We start from the raw sequence: 16,970 nt of genomic DNA, 5'->3' as shown, positions 1-16,970 counted from the left end.
GGTGGACCATTTGCTGTACCTGGCAGTAGGCCGATGTTGGACTAGGTAGCGCCCGCTGTCAACCCGTGCGTGAATCCTTCGAAATGCAGGGGTTTTGGTCATGCTGCTATCCTCACTAGATGTTGGAGCCAATACGATGCGTCAATGCAGACGGTGAGCGGCTCCGCTCCGTCATTGTTCGTTGACCAGTAGCTCATACCTAGCTCAAGACAAGGCTGTCTCTCTTGCTTTGCCCGGAGGGTGAGTAGGAAGGGCCGAACCTATTGTTCAAAGGCTTGTGTGGCGCGCCTAGAAATCTCGGTTGCCTTCAGGCTTGACCATGCCGGTTGCCGGACGCAATTTTAGCCGCTGATGAGACTCCATCATGATGCATAGCATGGCTTAGGTACGGAGTGCAGTCTTGATGACTGCATTGTACGGTATTCGTAATCCTTTGCGGTTCTGCAATACCTGTTGTTGATTAGCCGTACCAAGCATATAAGTTTCCTTCGAGTGTCGTTGTGTTAAAACATGTTCCGTTCGTCGAGATGAGAATCTGGACGCCGGGTATGGATGAAACGTCAAAGTGGGGCGACGTCAAACGGCATCTGCGTGATCGACGCATGGTACACAGCGGTCTACGAGATTGCGCAGTCTCGAGGAAATGAGCACCGACCGGATTTCCTTGGGCGAGGCGACGCAGAGAGGCGATATCCAAGAGGGAGGAGAGGTGAACTTAAGAACGGCAGCTGCGGACAGCTCTCGCACGGTTCCATGTCTTGGCTGACGACAACCGTTTCATCAACACCGAAAGCATCCACATGGAAGCCTCAGGTTTACGTGTCCTCGGAACACTCCTCTTCAGCCTCACTGTCAATCATTGGTGTTTCTCAAAGAGTTCAACATTGTTGTGATACCGAGATGGTCGACAGATTGCAGAGAAATTGTCCACTCTCGGCACCATCCGCCTTTGCCCTCAGCCTCATGAAGGATCTATTGACTCCAATGTGCGGACGCTTATTCAGGGTACACCATTTTCCTCCCCACTCCGCCATCGACTACGACCTCTTGGCCCGTGACGAACCCGCTTTCAATCAGATACTCTGCAGCTCGAGTAATGTCTTCGCTTTGACCGACCCTGCCTGCTGGATGCCACTCTGAATCGTTCTTAGTCAGGCCTTCTTCCCAAGCAGTGCCCTTTTCGTCGGCAGCTTTGCTCTCGTTCTCTACATGAATCCAGCCTGGGATAATCGCGTTCACTCGTATCTTGTGGCGATGGCCAAGAGATATGGACATTGACTGAGTAAGGCCGAGTATGCCTGCCTTTGCTGTAGAGTAGGCTTCATGGTCGGATTCAGCCTGATATGCACGTGTTGACGAGATGTTGATGATAGTGCCGGGCGAGCCTGACGACGAGGTACCCGCAATGAGCAGTGGGACGCAAAGTCGACTGAGGATGAATGGAGCTGTCAGACCAATGGCAATCTTCAGATCCCACTCGGCTTCAATGTCATCTCCCTCTCCCTCCATTTTTCGATCCTCGGCAATTTGCAGGGTTGTCGGAAAAGCGTTGTTGATCAGGACGTCCAATCTTCCGCCAAAGGTCTCCTTCACTGTTCGGACCGCATCTTTGATCTGCTCTCGCTTGCTCAAGTCGCATTGCAGTGCATACCAGTTGCCTGGTGTGCTTGACCAATTGTCAGCTCGTGATCTGACGTGTTCCAACTCTTCTGTGTTCGAGTCAAGAACGATCACTCGATGGCCTTTTGATATGAACTGGCGGAAGAGGCCACGTCCAATTCCGCGAGCACCTCCGGTGATGAGTATATTTAACGCTTTGCCGCTGGTTGTTGACATTGTTCTGCGAATCAGTTATGGTGACATCGTACGACACTACGGCAGATGAGAAGTCTGAGAATCATAAGTTCTGTACATGACGTCATAGTAGCTAATACTCGGCTGTCTTCCCACCCTCGTACTGTACTATAAGTGTAAGAGAGTGAGACTAATACCCAGCTGTCTTTCTATGTTACAAACTCACACCAAATAGCCGCAGCCCGCATTCGATGTTACGCTGCGGCTTCCAAGTGGCTAAGACTTTCCAGATCTCTACTTTGCAGCCGCACACATCAAAAGGCATTTATCGGGTCAATATTGATCTCTCGTAATGTCAGCAAAGGCGGAACCCAAGAAGGCTGGTCAATGTCGATGTACCAGTCGTCACAACTCCAAGAAACTCGTTGTTCTTGCGTCTCCGAACAGCACAGTCTCCAGAAACAAATGGTGTGTTGATTGACAGGCTTATAAATTGTCTTGACATGCAAAACCAATCAACGCCGATCTGGGCTTAGCTGGAGCGCGGTGAGATCGAACGCATATGATCCTCGCCCCTGACAGCTTTCCAATAACTCTACTTTCTTTGTTTATTCCTCTTCGCCGTCAAGAAACTTGATCACGCCAACTGTTTAGGATTTGTGGGGATATTCCACTACAATGTACAAGGACGGTGGTGCTTTAGGAATTGGAGATACATAGATGAGAAGTAGTGTACGACTCTTATTACAACAAGCTGGGCTAGTATCGCTACATGCCTTAGGTAACGTATTCGTTCTCGGATGCCTCTAGGCCTCACATGTCCCGTATCTAGCTTGCACAAGTCAATTTCTTTGGTATTATTAGCGATAAGAATGCATACAGCAATTTTCAGTAAAAATCAAGATGCTCCAAAGAGTGGACTGGATTCCTTCGACGTAAAAGTAGATTTGCGATGCAGCGCAAAGACTTTCGTACACTATCCACAGCTTCTCTGTTTAGACCAGTCGAACTGTGATGCGTGTTCACGATAACTGAACTGACCTGAACAGTGGTCGATTCTTGTGATCTCCTCTTCACACGATTGAACAGCACCTGCCATTTTACCCTTCGTCGGAAGAAGGTCAGCCTGCGTAATGTCGCAAAAATCACCTGCCGCTCTTGAGGGAACAGGCATGAGAGACGCAACAGCGCAAAAAAATCACTTGATTCGACCCAGACTTGAACTGGAGACCTTCAGTGGACTAACGATGTTAGACTGACGTGATAACCAACTACACCATCGAACCAGTTGTTGTGATTATGGAAACTTTGCTCTCTCTATGGATTATGATGTCACTTCATGTTCAATTGAAGTTGCGACATCAACTGATAAACAAACAGCTCATCTGTTTTCGTTGTGCGACTCTAAGAGCATTGCAATAAACTTTTCGAGCCGTGTGGACATTGGCTCCGGAGCATGGGCCCACCATCCGAAAATTTGCTGAGGACTTGGCCGTAGACAATTTAAGGTAAGCTCCATAAAGGCAGCCGATGCTCACCCTTGCACGCTGTACATGAAGGTGCAGACAGCACTCAACATATCGGAGGCTTTTGACCAGGTATCTTGACAGATCGTTGCACATTCGGATGCTCATGCTTGTAAGCGGTGGTCAGCAGACGCAAAAATGGCCTGTGCGATATGGATCAGCCGTTACCCGTCTTCTCCAACTCTTGAAAAAGGCCGTGCGCTTGCCGGTACTTTGATCAAGGTATCGTATGTACCAGTCGAATACTTAGTCCATGGACATTCTGAAGAAAGTGGATTGCTAGCGAGCGCGTTAATCGTTCTGCTTGACCCCATGTGTCGTGCTTCTGCAGATACGAGTGCATGCTGCTCATGCGTGCTCGTGGTCACACGGCCATTGAACTGATGGCGTTTAGCGTTATTATGGGCGCCATCCACAAGGATGTTGTAAACGGAGGGGGAGTGCGGAGTCGACAGGCGTCGTACGATTGGCGGCAGAATGCATCGAGCATGGACTCTCGCCTTGAGCCCAACAACAGGAAAAATAGAGTTGATGAGTAGGCTGGGTATAAGGAAGTGCGAAGTTGCATCGATAGACGTTGAAAACAAATACAGTTGCCTGAACAAGACCGGTGATGACACGCATCGCGGTTGACGCGATGGAACGGGGCCGTGGAGCTGTTGGAGCTAGTATTGACATGACGCACAGGGTTGAGAGCTCGAGGCTGCCAAGCTTCTCAGCCGAACCGTGGGAACCGTGGGAACCATCATCTCTCAACCATTTCTTCGTGTATTGTTCAGGCCGTATTTGGCCAATTGCTCGGGCTTTTCGGTCAGCGCATCTTTTTCTTCGTTTTTAAAAACCCTCCCTCCTCCCGACCTTCTATTCGAGAAGTTACGAACGACGAGTGCGCCAGACAAGCTCCTGCAGGTGCCCATTAGTTGCCGCTTCGCGTTTGGTACATTGATCGGCGCAAGCTTCACTACGTCGTTGCGGGGAAACTAGCAGGAAGGTCGCATCTGACCAAGCTGTCCGGGACAGTCTTCTACCCTCAGTTCACTGCAGTGAACACCATCGTAACAGCTGCTCAAGATGGCGCGACCTTTGGAAGATGTGTATTGCACAGTAGGTACTTTGACATGGCACTGAGACACGCGAGCTAACTTGATTACTAGCTTCTCATGAGCGACTCTTATTTACCAGGTGCGTACAACAATCGAGTCCATGAAACCTGAACCATCTGATTCTTTTTCAAATGTTTTCGTCAATCCCATTGAAACTGCTGCTGACCATATGTCCAGGAGCCACTGTCCTCGCCCACTCTCTGCGCGATGCCGGGACTAAGAAGAAGCTGGCTGTGATGATCACATTGGAGTCGTTATCAGCCGAGACCGTCGCCGAGCTCAAGTCGCTGTACGACTACGTAATCCCCGTCGAGCGTATACGCAACTCAAACATGGCCAACCTTTACCTCATGGGCCGCCCCGACCTTTCGTATGCCTTTACCAAGATCGCTCTGTGGAGACAGACACAGTTTCGTAAGATCGTATACCTCGACGCCGACGTGGTAGCATTGCGCGCGCTGGACGAGCTGTTCGACATCGAGGCTCCTTTCGCTGCCGCGCCGGACATTGGTTGGCCCGACGCCTTCAACAGTGGTGTTATGGTCCTCAACCCGGACATGGGCGAATACTGGTCGCTCCATACAATGGCTGCTGCTGGTGAGAGCTTCGACGGCGCTGATCAGGGACTGTTGAATCAGTACTATGAGCATCGCCCATGGCAGCGCCTCAAGTTCACATACAACTGCACCCCAAACGCCGAATACCAATGGGAGCCAGCATACAGATACTACAAACGGGACATCAGCGCTGTGCACTTCATAGGCAAGGATAAACCGTGGTCTAAGAACCGCGCAGCAGGCCATGGTGTGTATGGCGAGCTTCTGGCGCGATGGTGGGCTGTACACAATAGGCACTTGCATGATGCAAAAAGACAGCAGCAACAGAGTAAGGTTGCGGGGGAGGCGCACGGCAGCACGCACATCAACACCAACACTGCCTTGCAGCATCAGCCTATCCCTGATATTACTATCAATGAACCCGCCCCGACCGCCGAGCCCTCTATGACCGACCCTAGCGATCTAGCTGAGGATATTCACCAGGGCTTGATCGAACCGACATCTACAGCAGAGCAACGCAGATTCTCTGCTCCAGTAATGGAATGGGATGCTACCAAATTCGAACCGCCAGCGCAGTCCAAGCCTGAGGCTGCCAATTTCCCAAGCGAAACGTACACCTTCAATGATAGCAAGCAGCTGTTCAAGGCACCGGCATACCCTGAGCCACCCAGTGACATGTGGTACAAGATTCCAGAGTCTAAATCAACGCCCTGGGAAGCACCTAAGCCCATCTTCCCTTGGGAGAGGGAGGCCTCACGACCCAAAGCTACACGCGTCTTTGCAGAAGATCATCCACCAGAGCCCCGCCGCGCACATATGCCGGCGCCGGCACCAGCAGCAGAGACATCGGAGTTCGAGGCTTCACCGCCTTCGTCACAATTTCCAACGACTCATTACGAAAGTGCTCAGGATCAATGGACACGAGCAAAGCCTACCAGAGTCTGGAGGGATGATCCTCAGGAATACAAGCCAAGGACTGCTGAGGAGTCGTGGCAAGCGTTCTCGCAGAATACTGCTAATGCATGGGATAGTGTCCCAGGGATTGACTCCTATGTGCGGTCAATTATGGATTCGCAGCCCAAACGTGGGAAGGTTCAGATTCTGCAGCAGACGACCGGCACAGATGACATAGGATCGCCGACGCTATCTCGTAAAGACCGTCGCGAGAGTCTGATCCTGACTGATTTCCCGTCTGCGGTGGAACGTCCCAGCCTGCCCGTCACCCCAGCACCTCTGCGGCGTCCTACCTTCTGGGGCGAAGAGAGGGATGAGGCTGGTGAACTTCCTGTGGCGGAAGGAGTGCCAGAACAAAACGAATGGGTATGTCCACAGTGCGGCTTCTCCTCCTTGAATGCGTCCGCTTTTGCTCGCCGCCGCGACTCATTTGCCTCTGTCAACGAATATGTCAAACCTCACTTGTCCACTGTTGAATCTATCATCGATGCCCCAGACTCCAGTCACCTTGAAAGAGAAGAAACAGTGGACCTGAGAGACGACATCCCGCTCGTTAAAGAACAGGTAGTGGCCCGCGAGGCTTTCGAAGAATCAGCGGAAGAGGTACAGGATACGACAGAGATAGAGGCGAATCCTCGCGGCGGACTGAGCGCTACCGGCGTCCCTTTGGTCTCCTTGACGGACCCACAACATTTTCTATTTCAACTCTAACTGTGTCTCAAGAATCCCGACGTAAAGCTAGAGCAGCTGAGAAGATCATCGCTGGTCGAGTTCGAACACCTCACAAAGGATGAACACCCGAACCCACCACTACGCGCGCTACCAGAGCATTCGATCCTCGGCGACGAACACGGCGAAGAGCTCGAGGTTGGCGGCATTGTCGTAGCCAAGAGCGACCGCCCTGCGATGCGATTCTCGACACGAAAGACGTCCACAGAACAGACTACGTCTAGCCAACACACGTCACAGTCATCTTCCCTCAAGCAAAAGAGAGGTAACAAGATTGGCTTCACTATGGATGATTTCGGTGCCAGTTTTGATAAGAGAGAGAAAAGTGCTAATCCCCTGGATGAGGTACCAACATTCTCGTACGAGAATACTTCGCCTGTCGAAGCCTTCCCAAAGATTGGGGGGTTTGCTGAGCGGGATTTTGGTGGCGACAGCACGAACGAAAAAGAGATACAGAACGCTAGCAGCTCGACAGCACACCACGAGCATGCGACCACTCATCATTCCATCGGGCCTGGTCACCAAATCACATCTGATGGACGCATCAAGGCTGGCGAATTGACCTTTAACCTTCCAGGATTCAATTCGGATAGTTCGTCTGAACTGGTGTCTCCCATTGGCGACGCACTCAGTCCCACCACGACTAGAGACGAAAAAATTGGCCAGGGTCTATTCTGATCTCATTATCAAGAATGGTAAGCATGAATACATAAACGATGGATATTTGGGCGATCTAGTCATCTTGCATTTACGTATCGTCATTTGTCTACTTCTTTGTCTGCAGTCTTGCATTTGCACCAGCATTGCGTAGCGATACTATCCTTCTGATGGCATTTTCCCCCTCTGCTCAAATTTCTACTGTTTTGCGAGTATGTATACATGAGCTATACGATAATACATAATGACCTCTCACATTTGATTACCTCTCGGATGAAGCTTATTTAGGCGCAGTGATAGGATCGCTATGGACGGCGTATGTACAGGGGTTTCCCTAGTCTTGTTTTCACAGAGGGCACGTCGTTTACCTAAGAAGTGGGACCTGGTTCTCCCGGCCGAGGCACATTATTCCTTCAGCATCTGCGCAGAAATAAGCTCTTTCAAGCATATCGCCAAAGGCTTATTGTGTGCGAACTCAGTCCCATTGTGTGAACTTAGCAGCGTTAAAGCTTGGACCAGTCGAGATAGTCATAATTGGTGTTCGAAAGTCGACGCGTGATGCTCACTCCGCCATCCGCCACAATGTCACGGGTGGGGCAGCCCCTCACCATGCTGCATCGAGCAGAAGCAACTGCGCGCGCTTTCACACCTTCCCGTTTATCTCCACCGCGAATAAGCGCGCATCGTATTGGCCGAAACTTCTCTTCCTCTACAGCTCGCAGACTCTCACCTTCACTTCGTCGTTTCGACAAATACACTCCACCACGCATACCAAACGCCGAGTGGCCGTACTTATACCACAAATACTACAAAATGGCGAACCTCGACTCGTACTTCCAGCAGGTGGACACTCTGCAAGACTCGTTCATCGAGAGGCTCAGAGAAGCTGTCGCTATCCCCAGTATCTCCTCTGAGGACCAGAGGAGACCGGATGTCGTCAAGGTATGCCTGATGTGCAACACCTCTAGTAGAGAATGTAACTGATAAGCACGATAGATGGGCCACTGGCTCGCGGACCAGATCAAGGCGCTCGGCGGTGAAGTCGAGCTTCGTGAGCTTGGAAAGCAGCCCGGACGCGAGCACCTCGACCTCCCACCCTGCCTCCTCGGCCGCTACGGAAACGACCCCAAGAAGGTCAACGTTCTCGTATACGGCCACTACGATGTTCAGCCTGCACAGAAGTCCGACGGCTGGGCGACCGACCCATTCACGCTGAGCATCGACGACAAGGGCCGCATGTACGGACGTGGCAGCACAGACGACAAGGGCCCTGTCCTTGGTTGGTTGAACGCCATCGAGGCACACCAGAAGGCCGGTGTTGAACTCCCTGTCAACCTGATCATGTGCTTTGAGGGTATGGAGGAGAACGGCTCGGAGGGTCTAGATGACACCATTCGCGCCGAGGCGAAGAAGTTCTTCAAGGACGTAGATGTTGTTTGCATTTCGGACAACTACTGGCTGGGCACAGAGAAGCCCTGTCTCACATACGGTGTCCGTGGATGCAACTACTACTCCATTGAGATTGCCGGCCCCGGTGCTGATTTGCACTCTGGTGTCTACGGCGGCGTCTCCCACGAGCCCATGACCGACTTGATTCGCATCATGAACTCTTTCGTCACCCCTGATGGCAAGATCCTGATTGAGGGCATCGACGAGCTTGTCGCTCCCATGACTGAGCAGGAAGAGGCTCTCTACCCTCCCATTGCATTCACCATGGACGACCTGAAGGAGTCGCTTGGCGGTGAGGTCTCGATCCACAGCACCAAGGAGGAGGCCCTCAAGGCTAAGATGAGGTACCCTTCGCTGTCTCTGCACGGTATTGAGGGTGCTTTCTACAGCGAGGGAGCCAAGACGGTCATCCCTGCCAAGGTCATTGGAAAGTTCTCCATCCGCACTGTGCCCAACATGGAGATCGACCCCGTCACCAAGCTTGTCGAGAAGCACGTCAACGCTGAGTTTGCCAAGCTGGGGTCGAAGAACAGGATGAAGTTCAACGTTGTCCACTGCGGCAAGTGGTGGGTTGAGGACTTCAACCACCCCAACTACACAGCCGCCGCCAAGGCCGTCGAGAGGGTGTTCAACGTTAAGCCTGACATGACACGTGAGGGCGGCAGTATCCCAGTCACTCTCACATTCCAGGAGGAGCTTGGAAAGAACGTGCTGCTGCTGCCGATGGGAAGCTCGACAGATGCCGCGCACTCGATCAACGAGAAGCTGGACAAGAAGAACTACATTGAGGGCACAAAGCTGCTCGGAGCATACCTGCACTACGTCGGTGCGGAGCTCAAGCGTGATTAAATGCCGCTCAGCACCCTGCAGGTGTAGTAAATAGTCAGAACAATGAAATATACCCATTCGACATAAAGATGCATCTGAGTTGATCTTTTGGTGTTGTTGTGTTGCTCGTCGCGTGCACACGTATGGGGACCGGGGCCGGAGAAACCTTCTCGGACAAAGTTTCCTGCACCCCTTCACCGCAGGCCATCACCAGCCCGTCGACGTCGTCCGTCCCACGCGTCCAATTGCACAATGTCAGCCAGCAAATCCGTCCTCCGCACATGCCTCAACACACGGCAGCAGCCCGCGCTGCTCCCGCGGGTGCAATGCCGCCACGAATCCACCGCACGGCGGCACAAGAAGCTGCTCGCACTCCCGGAAGCGCCGTCCTACACGCCCTCGCGCTCCGAGCCCTCACTCATCTTCAACCCGCCCTCGTCCGCCCCGAGCGTCTACCACACCCCGCTCAAGTTCCTCCCCGCGAATGACAAGCGCCGCTCGCTCTACAGCGCGGCCCTCTCGTACTCCAACACCACCGCGCTGCGCCGCCAGGCCTCCCCCGTCGCGAGCCCCGGCACCCCGCTCTCAGCACCCTCACACCTCCCGCCGCGCCCCTCCGCCGCGCTGCCGCCCCCCGTGCGCGCCCCCTACGCCAAGAAATACCACCTCGACGATGCGCAGATCGCGGAGATCCGCCGCTTGCGCCTCGGCGACCCGGAGAAGTGGACCAGAGTGAAGCTTGCGGAGCGCTTCGGCTGCAGCCAGTTCTTCGTCGGCATGCTGGTCAAGGTGCCGGAGAAGGCGGCGCGGATCGAGGGCGAGCACCAGGCGGCGAGGGAGAAGTGGGGGCGGAGGAGGAGGGAGGCCAGGGAGGAGCGCGAGAAGAGGAAGGTGCTCTGGGGGCGGGATTTGTAGGGCTTGGATCCGAGAGGCCGGGTTCAAGGTGAATTGGGATGTGCTGGGGTGATGGGGATGGTGCTTGGACGTGGGAGCGCGCGTTTACGACGAATGAACGCGTGATGAGAACGACAATCGATGCACGGGTTCCGATGTGTACAAAACTGTTTCTGCATGGCTGTACGATAGCAAGGCTGGAACGGGGGGTCTGGCCGCGCATATGCATACTCGGGAGCTGGGAGGCGGGTGTACTTTTGTAACATACTTCTGTCAAATGGCAAGATTCGAAACGCTCATGGGTATCGCGTCAGATCATGAGAGCAACTGGCGCCCACCCACAGCAAGCCTCCCACCCTCACCCTCACCCTCTCACTAACAGCACCTCGCCCTGCTCTCACGCCTCCCCACCCCGCTCAACCACCACCCCCCTCCCTCCCAACGCGGAACACAAACCCGTCCCCCCTCCCCTCCCCCCCAACCCGCCAGCACTCAAACCGCCCCCGCCGCACAACATCCCACCGCTGCCCGCGCTCCGCCTCGGCAGCCTGCACGCCCATCCCCGCCGCAAACCGCGGCACCCCCACCCGCCGCACCGCAACGCGCACGACCTCTTGCCCGGGCGGCCACGCCACGGGCACCAGCGCGCGGAACCCCGAGGGCGCGGCCGCCGACGCAGTGAGCACGGCGTTGCACGACAGCAGGGCCGCGAGACGGGCGACTTCGGCCGTGAGGGCGCGGGATGCGGCGGTGAGCGGGCCCGTGGTGCTGCTCATGGCTGGCGCGGCGCGCAGGGACGCGGTGAAGGCGTCGGCGTCGTCGAGGAGGAGGGAGTGGATGCGGCGGTGCGCGCTGGGGTGGGGGGCGGTGAAGAGGTAGGTTGGCAGGGCGCGCAGGGTGGCGAGCAGCGAGGGCCAGGAGGTCGGGTGGAAGATGTGGACGTGGGCCAGGCAGCGGGCTGTGAGGGTGGTGAGGGCGGATTTGGTGTCTGGGTCGACGGGGGCGGGGAGGTGCGAAGTCAGCAGGGAGAGGATGGTGGTTGCGAGGCGCGGGACGCTGAAGTGGTGGAGCGGGTCGAGGAGGATTATTGCGGCGTCGTGGCCGTTGAGGTGCGGGATCGAGGGGAATGAGGGGGGGAGGATGGCGTGGGCGATGATGAGGTAGAGGAGGGAGGTTTTGCCGGCGCCGGAGGGGTGGTGGGTAGATGGTGGTGAGATGAGTTCGAGGATTGCTGGTGAGGAGCTTGATGTTAGAGCGTCGAGTTCTGGGATCCCGAAAGGCGTTTTGGTTGTGCTCGCGTTGCTGTTGTGACTGTCAATTCAGTAGATTCCCAGTGCTATCAAATTGGACCAAGTCTGGATGTCAAACATCGACCTGAATCTAGGATTTGCTTACCCTTCAGCATCCAGTTCACGGAGAGAACTCAGAATCTGACAACAGTGTCAGCAAAAACCCCACAACTCCCGTCATGGACCTCAACACACCGAGCTCAATCCCTCAACCTGAACATCCAACAACAGCTTCTCCCCCAACCTCTTCGCCTCCACATCATCATTCATCGCCATCCCTTTCCACAGCTCCTCCTCTTCCCCACAGCCTCTCTTCCCCCGTCCACTAAAACCCCACTCCAATGGCCCCAGCAACACCCATCCACGCCCTCAGCGCGCTCGAATCCCAAATCAACGTGCTCGCCAACGGGAGGCCTCGGAAACCGCCCGTGCGCCTGCACGACTGCGCGTTGAAAGAGTTGGTGCAGTACAAGTGCAACGTCGAGGTGTCGGAGAAGACCGGGAAGCCGAATATCGTGTGCGAGCAGGTGGTGCGGTTGTTGAGACAGTAAGTTGCTGGTTGCGCGAGGTGCAGCGCGGTGGGCTTGGCACGTGAGCGGGATGCTGACGGCTGGGTAGATGTGAGAACGGGCTGAGCGTTGAGACGACGGCGTGGGAGGGGTGGAAGGCGAGGCAGGAGGACGGAGGGAAGATGGGTTGAGTCTGGTTGTGGTCACATGTAGGATAGGAAGTAGCGAGGATTATGGGTAGCGTGTGAGATGTCATTAGAGATCACGATCAATCTCATTGCTATTCTGTGCCGCCCGCAGGCTATGACACACCTCTACACGATTATGGAACGCCTCACATGCTCGAAAAGCCCGTCCGTGGGCACGAATATATATGCAAACTCCAAACGCCGCGCTGAAAAATGCCTTGCCAGTCCATTGTTCATGTTGACTTCATACGCCTCTTGCAGACTTTTTCCAGTATCGCTGGTCGTAATTGACATGCACGCCCTCTTCGAGGTTGACGTTCCGGTCCACAACGGGCTGCCGTAGCTGTCGCTCAACAAGGGGCGCATTCCAGTTGTCCGATTCGTCGTCGGCCTCCATCTCCGCCTCTTCCTCCCTTGCGCGTTGCCGGGCCTCGCTCTTTTCGTGCTCCTTCTCCTCGTTAAGAAGATCCGTCATTGCTTCCTGCCATAACCTGTCGCTCTCTTTCATACGCCGGCTCCGTTTTCGCTTGCCGGCAGTCTGCTTTTGTATGCCTGCCTTCTGTGCTGCCATGAGCTTCCGCAAGCTTTGCTCTGCTAGAATGCCTTCCTCTGTCGCCTTCTCTCGGATTTTGCGAGGATCATTCTCTCGTTCGGTGAATACTGGGGTGGCTTTGTAGGTGTTTTTCGATGGAAATGGTGGGAAATGCTCTGGTATGTATGGTCGTGCTTCCTTGTCCGTTTTCCCGGACAGTTCAGGGCCAAGTAATGCGTCGGTGCTGATGGGCTGCGGTTCTGGCGGGGCCGGGGGGTCGAAGTGTGGCTGTAGTAATGATGGGGGGATGTCGCCTGTGTCGAAGTGCTGCTCGAGAGGGCCAGAGCCGCGGAGCCCAGCGCTGGCAAGCGCGTAGATCCAATCGTGAGCTACCGTCTCGGTGCGCCTCGCACTGGCCATGGACACGCGCACGTTAGTGAGGAACTTGGTCATGTCTGCATTGCATTAGCCCAGCCTGCTTACGCGCACAATCGTCGTACATGAGTCGACCAGCCCTCTAAACTCCTCCAGCGCATCTGGTCGCGCGCTATCAAAGCCCAGTGTCTTGCATTGTATCGCGATTGCGCGCCGTAGTTGCTGGTCGTAGAAGTCCTTGCTGTCGCCATACGCAAACTCGGCGCCAATGGGGTCGATCATGTGCTGCACGGGCTGTGTGTGCTGGAGCTGATGCAGGACCTTGCGCTTCTTCAGCGGCGCGCCCTGCTGTGCTGGACCGTCGCCATCGTGGGGCCGCTTCATAGCTGCGATTGCGCCTCCGCTGCTGGCGCTAGAGGGAGAGATAAGGCCTGGCATGTGCTTTACGCGCGACGGACACGCAGGAGAGGATGTGCAAGGTGCCGGCTGTGCAAGGTGGGGAGCGAGAGTGACGTCGCATGTAGTGTCCACGCGCGTGGGCTGTCGTGTGTCGGATGCGGGAGGGCGGGTGTGGAGGGTTCTGTGGCGACTGCAGACTCTGGCGCATGCGACAATAGCTATTGTGAAAGCGCTGCGGCTTCGGCAGTCGGGCGCCGTCGACGTTGCTTTCACCTTGTAAGGCAGCGTTGGAGTCGCTCTCAGTTCCCCAAAACGCACGGGCCCGCGCGCCAAGGACGGATGACATTTGGAACTCACACCACTCCAACCTCACGACCGCCAGACGCCCTCCACCAGCTACCGCAACCCGCACCCCGCCGCAAAACTCTCCACTCCCCGCAAACCGAAATCGCAATGGCCTTCAAACCGATTACTGGCGTATGTGCTGCCATTGGGCGTGCCGCGCAGCTGAGAACAGGGGACTGATGACTGGAACAGATGCTCCGCCGCCAGGTCGTGCTCGACCTCTCCGTTGCCATGGGTACGTTGACGGCCTGCTGCACACCTCCAGAGCTTTTCGCGGCGTTGTAGAAGCCCTGGAGGACGTGCGCGCAATGCGGGGACGGCCGGCTAACAGTCAATTGCAGGTCTCGGTGTGACCGCTGGCTACGGCTGGTGGTACGGTACGTAATCAACGATCTCCAGACATCCAGCATACAACATGCTCTCAGCGAATCTGGACTTACATCCAAAGGTTACCACGTCCCCGCCGTCCGTCACCGCGACGCTTTCTACCAGAAGCTCGAGGACGAGCGTGCCGCCGCCCTTGGCCAGAAATAAGCGATATGATATCACAATGAAAGATCTCCTATGTTCGAGAACGCGAGGATGCTTAGAAGGCTGCTGGAGCTGGGACCAGTGTATCATAGGTGGGGTGGACCCCCGACGGCATGCCATATCGAAACCAGCCAAGTCAACACAACCATCTTGCACTTTTCTTGCCGTTTCCAGCAGTCCACATTCATGACCTTTCTCTCGCTGTCAGATGCTTTGCTATTTTAAGCCAGGGCGAACTGCCGACAACAACTCTCCTATGCTTCCCCACAATTCACTTTGTTGCGTCCACTCAAACCTTGATGACCATACATACCGCTAGGTGCTTCTCTCGCATTGCTAGTGGAAGCATACTGAGCTGCACCGCCGGCTGCGATTCTAATGTTAACAGTGCTAACTTCACACTTGGAGATTCTGGGGTCTCAGATGTATCCGCCACCTGCTGTCCGCTCACTACCATCACAGACACCATGGGCTGAGTCACGCAATGTATGATCTGCACGGCGGGCTTTGGAAGAGACCGACTCTTGGGCACATTTCAGGCACAAGCAGCTCCTACTTGACCGAAAACGCGGTCACAGCATCACTCAGGAGTCATGGAGCACTCACTAGCGAGACAAGCCGGGCCTACACATGCTTGCTAGCTAGATCAAATCGGCCAGTCCCGACGACTGCAGGGTGATGACCCTCGAAACAGCGGGCAGGCCCGCTGATATACATAGTACAGTTCGATGACCACTTCAGAGCTCCAGCATGAGGCTCGATGGCGACAACCGATTGCCACAGGTTCCTTGAAAGCTTCGATGCGGAGAAGCTCTATAAGGTTTCGAATAGAGTGCACACCCGCCTCAACCTCGTTCGTTTCTGCAAGACGCAAGCTTGTAGCACTGCTAGAGTTTAGCCCGGAGCGTCTAGGACTTGGAGAACGCAGACGAATACGAGTTCCCTGCAGCCAAGCCTACATAGAGTCGTCACCTCGAACCATTTCCGCTACTTCCGGCAGATTGCTGCATTTAATATCCTTTTTGTGCGAAATCTACAGCGGAACTACGTTTCATGCCCAAGCAGTTCATAGGAATGACGGACGTTGAACTTCTCCACAAAGATGCGCTGTCGACGCGTGGAGCATCTGTCAACGGTCGTCAGCTGTGGTCGCATCAAAGCATAAGCGAAACGATAGCGCTAACGGTTGCACGGATGGTGCGGTCGGAGATGCAATACGAGCAGATCGCATGTTGCATGTCAGCCAAGAGCGCCGTAACGTTATGTTGGAAAATGGCTGAGAGCGAGATTTGTAAACATGTTCCAAGTTGTGTGAATCTAGAGTGGCTGCAAAAGGAGGTTCGCTGCAGAAGGACCCTTGCAGATAGGGCGATTGCAGGGCAAGGGCAAATGACGCCGCTGGCCAGGGTGGAAGCGCAGGCGTCTCGGCGATCATGGCGCTGCACGGTCTGCAGCCCGCTGCAGATCGACGGGATACAGCCTGCAACAGGTCGGGGGGAAGAGGGCATTAGATTGCCAGAACGGCGAGCGAACGGGTGATGCTGGCACGGCAGTCGTGAATAATTAATTGGGGTCTGGTGTTTGCTGGCATTGCGGGCTGGTGCAGACTTGCAGGCACACTAACAGGCGGACGGTAGCTCTGTTACGGGTGCGGCTACGGGCTTTTGTGGAGCAGCACTATCAAGCTAGGCCAACGGTGATTAACGCAACGACGAACGCAAAGCTTGAGGAGACCCGGGGGTTCGCCGCGGTCCGCCTGTTTGGAGAGTGCAAAAGCGTTCAAGCGCGTCAAACAACTGTCAAGAAATACAAAATAGCTGCGAAAGACGGGGCGACTTGAGGCCGCTGACATGAGGCGGGCAGGGTCTGGGAGGCTGCAATGGCTATTTGGGGCTCGTTGAGGCTAGCAGATAGTGTTGGCCGGAAGCCGTGGCTCGGTGCGACCAGCCACTTATTGCGTGGATTGCGTGGATTGCGCGGAGGGCTCTGCGGGCGCGCTGCTTTGGCAGAGCTGGGCGACAGGACAGAATGACAGGACAGGACGGTGCAAATGCAAACGGCGGTGGTGCCCTGAGCATCACCAGACTGGGCCAGCAGGCAGCAGATCAGGCTAGCGGCCAGCGTGCGGCGGGCTGGATGGCGCCAGCTGCGAGATGGGAGGGTGCACGCAGGCTGGGCGTTGGGTGGTCGTGCTCGCTGCAGCGTTGACCATGCGACCATTGGACGACTGCAGCGAGTGGGCGCGCAGGTGAAACCTTGCACCCTCGAGTTTCAAGCGGCCGCTCGAACTGCTGCAAATGCGAGACGAGCT

General features: G+C 55.2%; 8 protein-coding genes and 1 non-coding gene across 9 annotated transcripts; 5 read left to right on the top strand and 4 right to left on the bottom strand.

Annotated features, from left to right (window-relative positions):
- Window positions 1-699: 699 nt before the first annotated feature.
- Window positions 700-1,857, bottom strand: C7974DRAFT_393278 (short-chain dehydrogenase/reductase-like protein SDR). The gene has a single exon (XM_046141756.1). The coding sequence runs from the start codon at window positions 1,834-1,836 to the stop codon at window positions 997-999; it is 840 nt and encodes a 279-aa protein (XP_045998451.1). The 5' UTR covers window positions 1,837-1,857; the 3' UTR covers window positions 700-996.
- A 1,140-nt stretch (window positions 1,858-2,997) lies between these two features.
- Window positions 2,998-3,080, bottom strand: C7974DRAFT_t64. Its single transcript has one exon. It is a non-coding gene; the product is annotated as a tRNA-Val (tRNA).
- Window positions 3,081-4,195: 1,115 nt separating this feature from the next.
- C7974DRAFT_176756 (nucleotide-diphospho-sugar transferase) lies at window positions 4,196-6,743 on the top strand. The gene is made up of 3 exons (XM_046136270.1): window positions 4,196-4,424; window positions 4,475-4,502; window positions 4,601-6,743. Exons 1-3 carry the CDS (start codon window positions 4,392-4,394, stop codon window positions 6,643-6,645), a joined length of 2,106 nt encoding a protein of 701 aa, XP_045998450.1. The 5' UTR covers window positions 4,196-4,391; the 3' UTR covers window positions 6,646-6,743.
- A 1,390-nt stretch (window positions 6,744-8,133) lies between these two features.
- On the top strand, window positions 8,134-9,618 carry C7974DRAFT_433626 (uncharacterized protein; the record flags this gene model as incomplete). Its single annotated transcript, XM_046144932.1, has 2 exons — window positions 8,134-8,262; window positions 8,317-9,618. 2 exons carry the CDS (start codon window positions 8,134-8,136, stop codon window positions 9,616-9,618), a joined length of 1,431 nt encoding a protein of 476 aa, XP_045998449.1.
- A 145-nt stretch (window positions 9,619-9,763) lies between these two features.
- On the top strand, window positions 9,764-10,524 carry C7974DRAFT_176749 (mitochondrial ribosomal protein subunit L20-domain-containing protein). Its single transcript, XM_046136269.1, has one exon. The coding sequence runs from the start codon at window positions 9,850-9,852 to the stop codon at window positions 10,510-10,512; it is 663 nt and encodes a 220-aa protein (XP_045998448.1). The 5' UTR covers window positions 9,764-9,849; the 3' UTR covers window positions 10,513-10,524.
- A 383-nt stretch (window positions 10,525-10,907) lies between these two features.
- On the bottom strand, window positions 10,908-12,509 carry C7974DRAFT_453128 (uncharacterized protein; the record flags this gene model as incomplete). Its single annotated transcript, XM_046145851.1, has 3 exons — window positions 11,976-12,509; window positions 11,887-11,921; window positions 10,908-11,793 (listed from the first exon to the last, which is right to left on the bottom strand). The coding sequence occupies exons 1-3, from the start codon at window positions 12,054-12,056 to the stop codon at window positions 10,908-10,910; spliced, it is 1,002 nt and encodes a 333-aa protein (XP_045998447.1). The 5' UTR covers window positions 12,057-12,509.
- C7974DRAFT_176710 (mitochondrial export protein Som1) lies at window positions 11,864-12,633 on the top strand. The gene is made up of 2 exons (XM_046136267.1): window positions 11,864-12,327; window positions 12,399-12,633. Exons 1-2 carry the CDS (start codon window positions 12,122-12,124, stop codon window positions 12,478-12,480), a joined length of 288 nt encoding a protein of 95 aa, XP_045998446.1. The 5' UTR covers window positions 11,864-12,121; the 3' UTR covers window positions 12,481-12,633.
- On the bottom strand, window positions 12,511-13,979 carry C7974DRAFT_176717 (transcription factor TFIID complex subunit 8 C-term-domain-containing protein). The gene is made up of 2 exons (XM_046136268.1): window positions 13,510-13,979; window positions 12,511-13,464 (listed from the first exon to the last, which is right to left on the bottom strand). The coding sequence occupies exons 1-2, from the start codon at window positions 13,820-13,822 to the stop codon at window positions 12,722-12,724; spliced, it is 1,056 nt and encodes a 351-aa protein (XP_045998445.1). The 5' UTR covers window positions 13,823-13,979; the 3' UTR covers window positions 12,511-12,721.
- A 257-nt stretch (window positions 13,980-14,236) lies between these two features.
- C7974DRAFT_412653 (cytochrome c oxidase family protein-like protein) lies at window positions 14,237-14,662 on the top strand (the record flags this gene model as incomplete). Its single annotated transcript, XM_046143664.1, has 4 exons — window positions 14,237-14,260; window positions 14,321-14,363; window positions 14,470-14,505; window positions 14,577-14,662. The coding sequence occupies 4 exons, from the start codon at window positions 14,237-14,239 to the stop codon at window positions 14,660-14,662; spliced, it is 189 nt and encodes a 62-aa protein (XP_045998444.1).
- Between the last annotated feature and the right edge of the window lie 2,308 nt (window positions 14,663-16,970).

This window comes from Boeremia exigua (assembly GCF_020726555.1).
Source record: "Boeremia exigua strain MPI-SDFR-AT-0100 chromosome Unknown C7974scaffold_5, whole genome shotgun sequence".
Classification (NCBI taxonomy): domain Eukaryota; kingdom Fungi; phylum Ascomycota; class Dothideomycetes; order Pleosporales; family Didymellaceae; genus Boeremia; species Boeremia exigua.
Note: the sequence above shows the minus strand (reverse complement) of the source record. Positions and strands in the feature narration are given on the sequence as shown.